General features: G+C 36.1%; 1 protein-coding gene across 3 annotated transcripts in view; it reads right to left on the minus strand.

Moving 5' to 3' along the window:
* Positions 1-7,605, minus strand: part of LOC106881248 (uncharacterized) — a 276,422-nt gene that overhangs the window by 203,652 nt on the left and 65,165 nt on the right. For all 3 annotated transcript variants that reach the window (XR_008264114.1, XM_052967796.1, XM_052967797.1), the window contains exons 4-6: positions 6,341-6,441; positions 3,454-3,687; positions 1,776-1,886 (exon numbers count right to left, since the gene is read on the minus strand). Coding sequence is in view for 2 of the 3 variants with exons in the window: in XM_052967796.1 (XP_052823756.1) it covers positions 1,776-1,886; positions 3,454-3,687; positions 6,341-6,441 (446 nt within the window). In the remaining variant the exon portion in view is untranslated. The remainder of the gene's footprint in view (positions 1-1,775; positions 1,887-3,453; positions 3,688-6,340; positions 6,442-7,605) is intronic.

The raw sequence follows: 7,605 nt of genomic DNA on the forward strand, positions 1-7,605 counted from the left end.
ATAATCACAGTAGCTTCTAAGTCACTGTGCCAAGAAAGGCTGTATATGGTCACTTGAGAAGCTAAAAATAGATGCCAAATCCTTTTCAACACATATATCACCATCTTAGGATATCAAACTGAATAAAAAGTAAGCAATGTTTTGAATCATAAAATTCATCGCAATATATTTCAATAATGCGGAAATTTTGTTCAACCAAGTAAGTACATTATAATCAACACATTTTTACCAACGAGTTACAAGTTTGTTTATTCCAGTAACATAAAAATCTGGAGCTGATGAATTCTTTGAATACATTTTTAGCATGGGTTTGGTTTTTGAACTCCTTCTTGCGTGGGAAACCATCAAGATACTTGAAAGAATGGCAGTTGGTAGGAGAAAGATCTGGGGAATAAGTTGGGTGGGGAAGAACTTCATAGCCAAGTTTCTTCAACTTCTGGATCATCATTGGTGAAACATGTAGTAGAGCATTGGTGAAACATGTAGTAGAGCATTGGTGAAACATGTAGTAGAGCATTGATGAAACGTGTAGTAGTGCATTGGTGAAACGTGTAGTAGAGCATTGTCTTCTGTTGATGGGATGGAAGAGTAACAGTTTTTCATTTATTTTGGCAATTTCATGGCAATATGTTTCAGTAGTAATAGTTTTTCTGGGTTTTATGAAGTTATTGTAGATGAGTCCAGTAGTACACCACCAAACATTCACCATGACCTTCTTTTTGAAGAACTCAGGTTTAGGGAAGGTTTTCAGTGCTTCATTTTGGTCCAACCACTGCAGAGAACATTTTTTATTATTGTACAGAATCCACTTTTCTTCGCAATATGCTCGAGAAATGGATCAGTCTTGTTACGGAGAAGTGATGAACAAATTTCATATCTGCGCATTTTCTGATTTTCATTCAAATTGTGTGGTACCCATTTGTCTAGATTTTTTTTATTTTTCCAATCGCATGCAAATGGTTGCAGTCAATTTTCTGGCTAGCTTGAAGTTCTTTTGCCAGTTCTCAAGCAGTTTTATGTGGTTGTTTCTTAATAACTGTCATCAATGACAGATGGGCATCTACTGTGCTCACAATCTTCAAGGCTGAAGTCTCCACTGTGAAATCATTTCGATCATTTTCGAGCTGATCACTCATTGGTCATTTCCTCACCAAACATTTTGTTGATATTGCAAGCTGTTTCAGCTGCTTTATGCCCTTTCTTGAAGTTGAATAGCAAAATTGCTTGAATATCACGATTTGACAGTTATATTTCAGATGATTGTAACAACGGTAAAAAAATATCAATGTTAATTCATTGATGCATTTGGACAAGTCTAAGTCTGTATTATCAGACAATTGCAAAAAATGTTTAAAAAGAATTCAAAACTCTGCAAAAATCTTGTACAAATTCATCATGGTTCAAAACATTGCTTATTTTTTACTCAACCTTATATAAACATGCCACATTCAATAATGTAGTCAAGATATCCCAAATGGTGTGATGATCAAGGCTGGAACAAATTTCTAGGTAGGTTTTACTCAATCATGGTTAGCCTAGGATTAAACAAAAATGATTTAAATTAATGACAGAAATTAAAAGACTAGGTTACCCACCATTTAATTGAGATAAACGAGGGCTTGTTGAATGAAGCAGAGATGTTGGCAGTGTTGAAGTTTGTGTTATTGTTGGTGTGGAAAGCTTGTCACTTGTAATTTTTTTTGTCTTAATGTGTTGGAAAGCTAATTATTTGTAATAATTTTTGTGTTCAAATATCTTAATAACAATATACTCACCACAGTCGGCTTCATCCTGACCATTCTCACAATCAGTATGGCCATCACATACTTTGCTTCTATCCAGACATCTTCCTTTATGTCGGCCCCTCAGGCCACAGTTAAATGAATCTAAACAGGACAAACTCAATTATCAAATCATATACCCTTTTTTTAGAAATGTCAAGGTTTCATTTAGCTTATATATGTATACTATAGTTCTAGGTTTACCACAGTTCATTCACACAGACTGATTCACTGATGGTGACATGGCTGATGGGTGACTTTAGACGCTTCAGACAGTGCCTGGCAATCAAGCTGAAACCAATTTCTGGCTCCCTTATTGGTCAACTAGACGCACTTGCCATAGAGTTGCTCTCTGATCACTATCTATATTGGTAGGGGAGAACAAGGGGCACTGTGACCAGCCTCCCCAGGGAACTCAAGAAGAGAATTATTATAGAACTGAAACAATTCAATGACAAGTAGAGGAACATTGTTCTCTCTATGTATTACACCACTTTCATCAATGGTCAATCTACTCATCATTCATATATAGTAAGCTATTGGAACTGATTCTGATAACCTAAACTTGCAGTAATTTTCACATGGAGACATTAATTCTGAGTCTGATTACCCACAGCTCAGATTGTCCAACACCCTGAAGAAATATATTTACTGGAAAGACTGTAAAAATCTTTCATCGTCAGATAAAAGACATTAAATCAAACATCTAAATAACTCAAAACAGCTCCAGGCCTTGAATTTCTTCTACTTACACACAAACATTTAGTACTTAAAAATTTAAACTGGCCATAGCCAACTCAGGTATTCCATCTGTTATATGTTCAAACTGGCCATATTAGGCTTCTCACATCTCCCTACAATGTCATTCTAAAAATAAGCAATTGTATCATCAAAATCTTAAAGCCATGAAATAATGCATGATTAGTTCAAAGCAATGTGAATAAATAAGCATTACATTTGACATAATAATCTGGATGCTAAAAGGTTAATGTGTTATGAATACACTCAATCAACCTCCTGAGTTAGCAGCTAGAGCAGTTGCCTCCAACATTAATGTCACAAGTATTCAAGAACATTGATTCCTTCGTGATGAGTTAGATCTCAAATATCATGATATTAGTAATGCTTAGAATCTACTGTGTACCTCTGCAGGAAAAAAAACTATTGTTGTATCAGTTAGTGGAGTAGGTATACTTCTTAATCTACAAACATCCAAGTCTTTAAGTAGTTTGAAAAGATTTTCCTAAGTAGATAATTGTTACTTTCAATAGGAATCCTTGTACTGCTGAGATCTCCTGCTATAGTCAAACTAATATTTGTGACAAAAAAGTTGTACATATGTCTTGGAAGTTCTCATTCACTTGATAAATATCAAAGTATCATAGGCAAAAATATAAAGTATAAATTGGATGTAATGGAAATCACAAATATGAATTTCAAAAATCCACTAAAAGACCATTACAATTGACAGAGTAATTAGAATGCAAAAGGGCTAAATATTTACTTTTGTCTTTGATGACAGGTCTGCTGGTTCAAGGCTAACTTGGCGCTATACATTATCATCATCATTAATGACTCCTATTATTATTACTACTACTACTAATACTACTACTACTACTACAAAAAGAAACAGAGTTAGTTATAGTATATAAATTCAAAATTCTGTACCAACCTTTTGGGCATGCTGGCATCTGGCAAACAAATGGTTCTGGTTTGTTACATTGATTTAAATACCACTTCCATTGTTTGTGTTTGTCTGAATATTTTAAGCTGCAACATTTTCCATCTTCTAGGCTGGGTTGGCTGTCTCCCCACAAACCAAATGCAACACTACTTTCAGATCCATCACTCCAAAATGCTTTGGTGATGTTTGTCACAGATTTCTGAGCATTTAGATATGTGTAACCTTAAAAATATATCAGCAGCAGAGTGAAACACAAAGATTAATATATATATATATATGTATATATATAGATAGATTTTGTTTTAAAATATATATATATATAAAGATGGTTTCTTTATGATACACTTGTAAAAAAATGTATTGCTAAAAGTGTGTATACCATATAATTATACATGTTTGTGTGTGCATATGTGTGTGTACATATATATGTGTGTGTAGAATGTAAACATTGAAGCATCTAGAAAGTTTTATGCAAATGAAGTATCTTGAATGCCATTCTAGTAATAAATGATAGCTCATAATGCATAGGGTAAAAATCGAATTTGAGAGGAAAAAAAAAGCCACCTGCAGAACTTGAACCAAACATTAAACTATTGCCCCTTTTTGAGTTTCTTCTAAATGCTTTAGCGTTACAAGTGAGAAAAAACCTTGCATCTGGCATTAAGAAGAATTCCTACAATGCAGAATATCATCATCATCATCATCATTGTCATCGTCATTATTGTCATCATTGTCATCACCATTATCATTCGATGTTCATGTTCCATGCTGGCATGGGTTGGACAGTTTGACAGAATGCAATGTGTCCAAGAACTGCATTGTGCTCCACTGTCTGCTTTGACATGGTTTCTGTGGATGGATGCACTTACCAATGTCAACCATTTTACAGCAGGTACTGAGTGTTTTTTTTTTTTTTTCATGCCAGTTGCGTTATTGAGGTCATTATGTAGCTTACAGGATTACGAACACTGGGGGAAGTGGGGTGGGAGTTAGTTACATGCTAAGTGACAAAGGGTGGCTAAACTGTGAGAAGTGGAGGTAGGGTTAGAACAGAGCCTTATAAAGGACCTGCATAGCTATTCACATTTAGTAGAAAGGGAAGAGAAGAAAGAGAAAATGATCAGTAGGAACCACAGAGCGATAACCCATTTCTAATTTCCACAAAATTTATTCCATCACAAGTGATTGTAGAATAGCCTATTAAATGACACAAAATTCTCTAAAATCCAAGTAATGGGCCAGTATTAAACTAGGGTCCAAGATGCCTGCTACTCACCATTGTTTTGTTCAGGAATACCAGAAGTTATTTTATATCCTAACATACAAGATTTGTTGCCAAAATAATATTATTAATCCCAAACTACTTTACAAAGGTTTCTTATCCTATGATTGAACAGTCTTAGTCATAGTTCTTCCCACTTCCCATAGAGCATCAGATGATGAGAGATATCCACCTAACATGGTTGAAAACCCTTTCAAGAACACTCTCTTCCAGCTAGGCCAACATTTACCAGGTCTCACCTCTTACATTTTTTTCTCTAGCTTCCACTTGAGAGGGACTCTCTCTGGACTCTTGTTGAACCATTCACAGTTCATGGCTAAGCATCTTCTGTCATCTCACAAGAATAGAATTTATACTGCATGGCACTATCCACAACTTTGTCATGCTTGGTCCACAATGTGGTCATACCAAGAAATTCCCAGTATGATCTCAAGGCAATGACTGCAGAAAATACTATCAGTTCCATTGATTATGATCAAAGTTATTCTAACTATGACCTTTCCATCTAATTATATATCAAGGGTTATATTATCTCATGAGTCTTTCCTTTTTATAAGATAATAAAGTGTGAATTGAGATATCTGCTTCTTCCAAGTTTTCAAAATTACTCATTGAACATCATTTAATGAAACAGAAACAATGATGTTGTGTTTGTTGTTGTTTAGCTCCAGTCCTTTTTAACAGAGATTTTGCTGCTATTTCTACCAGATTAAGCAACCATGTTGAAGCCTCACATTGGTTTGAGAGGTTAATATTTGAAAGTGTCAAAAGGCGATGAACTGGCAGAATCATTAGCATGGCAGGTGGAATGCTTAGTGACATTTCGTCCTTCTTTACATTCTGAGTTCAAATTCTGCTGAGGTCAACTTTGTCTTTCATCATTTCAAGGTTGACAAAATAGGTACCAGTTGAACATTGGGCTGATGCAATCAACTTAAGCCCTTCTATAAAATTGCTAGCCTTGTGCCAAAATTGAAAGCCAATATTAGAGAGAGTCGTTAGGATGTCAGTAGAAAGTGTTGGTAGAAAATGTCAGCAGCAGAGAATGTCTGTAGAAAGTGTTGATAGAGGTATTGGCTGAAAATGTCAGTGGAAAATGTTGGCAGAAAGAGTCACCAGAAGATGTCATCAGAATTCCAATCAATCATGTTAAGAAGCACAAAATGTTGCTGCTCAGCTTGCATGGACATGAATGGAGTTATGCAGAACTGAGAAGAAGATATCAGGTGGTAAGGGCTATAGTGAAATCTGTAGGACTGGTCAGGAAGAGAGGTGGTGGGTTTTGTATGGCAGTAGTGGTGGTGTATTGAATATCTTGTTAAATGTAACAGAAGATTCAATGTAATCCTCTAAAACAGCCAGCACAAAAATAAACTCACCTCCACAAAGAAAAAAAAACGTTGAGAAGTAAAATGTTGTTGGGGTCATGACAGCAATAGCAATAATAAACACAATGTCATAGGCATAGGGATGAAGAAGGTGATGATGATGATGATACTAGTGGTGGTGGTAGTGGTGGTCATAGAGATAACAACATATAAAGGCTACAGTAGAAATAAAGAAAATGCAATTAAGCTAATGAGTGATATTTACCAATCCATGCATTAACATTGTTTCCATTTAGTCCACTGATGATATTTCCAAGCCTGTTATTGATATGATACCCTAAAGGTTCAGCTAGAATTGATGAATAGCTACAAAGAAAATCATGGCAAATATTAAACATACAGATTGTAGATATGTATTTCTACAGTTAATAGAGTGATTGCGCAATTCACCAGAGAGGGGAAGGAGTCCACATCACCTCGCCCAGATCAACCAGGGTCCTCTGACAGGATCCTTCGCTTTGTTAAGAGAAGTGTGAAGGATAATCCTTGTTGCAAGGCCTCTGACATAGCAGAACAAGTTGATGTCACTCCCAGAACAGCTGCTAGGTATCTCCACAAACATGGCTACTATGTCAGAACAGCAAGAAGGAAGCCACTTCTTCAGCCAGCCGATATCAAGCAGAGAATGACTGGGGCGTGAAATGGTTGTGAGGCCACTAGCATTTTGGGACACTGTCATATTCTCTGATGAGTCCAGGTTTGCTGTATTTTCTGACAGTGGTCAAGTGTGGGTCTGGAGATTCAGTGATCAAAAATTTGATGTGAAAAGATTGCAGCCAACAATGAAACACAGCAGCTATTCTGTGATGGTCTGGGGAGCAATTTGGAGCAATGGTTGATCAGAGCTAGTGGAGTATGAGGAAAACATAAACTCAGATAAATATGTGTCCATATTGCAGAAAGGACCCCTTCCACTCTTCTCCAGGGGTGGAGTGATTAAAAAAGACTATTTATGAAAGATGGGGCTCCGTGTCACACAGCTAAAATGACCCAAGATTTGTTGGAGGAGAATGGCATTAAAAAGCTTCCATGGCCAAGCCAGTCACCGGATATGACCCTATTGAACACCTCTGGGACATAAAAAGAACAAGAAAGCATCTTCAAAGCCGGATCTTTTGAGATTACTGCATGAAACTTGGCAAAAGATTCTGCAAGAGAATATTCGTCATCTGATCAATAACATGCCTAATAGAATCCTTGCTTTGAAAAAGGCAAGGGCCATGTCTACTAAATATTGAATCTTCACATTATAAAAATTAATAAATAATTTGAATGTATAATTTTAAATTTAGATGAATTGCAATGATTATAAAGGTATCTATTTACTCCTGTCATTTGTGTGTGTGTGTTTGTTTGTTTGTGTGTGTATACACACACACACACACACTCTCACACACACACACACATACACACACACACACACGCACACACACACACACACACACACACACTCTCACACACACACACACA

This window comes from Octopus bimaculoides, chromosome 5, assembly GCF_001194135.2.
Source record: "Octopus bimaculoides isolate UCB-OBI-ISO-001 chromosome 5, ASM119413v2, whole genome shotgun sequence".
Lineage (NCBI taxonomy): Eukaryota > Metazoa > Mollusca > Cephalopoda > Octopoda > Octopodidae > Octopus > Octopus bimaculoides.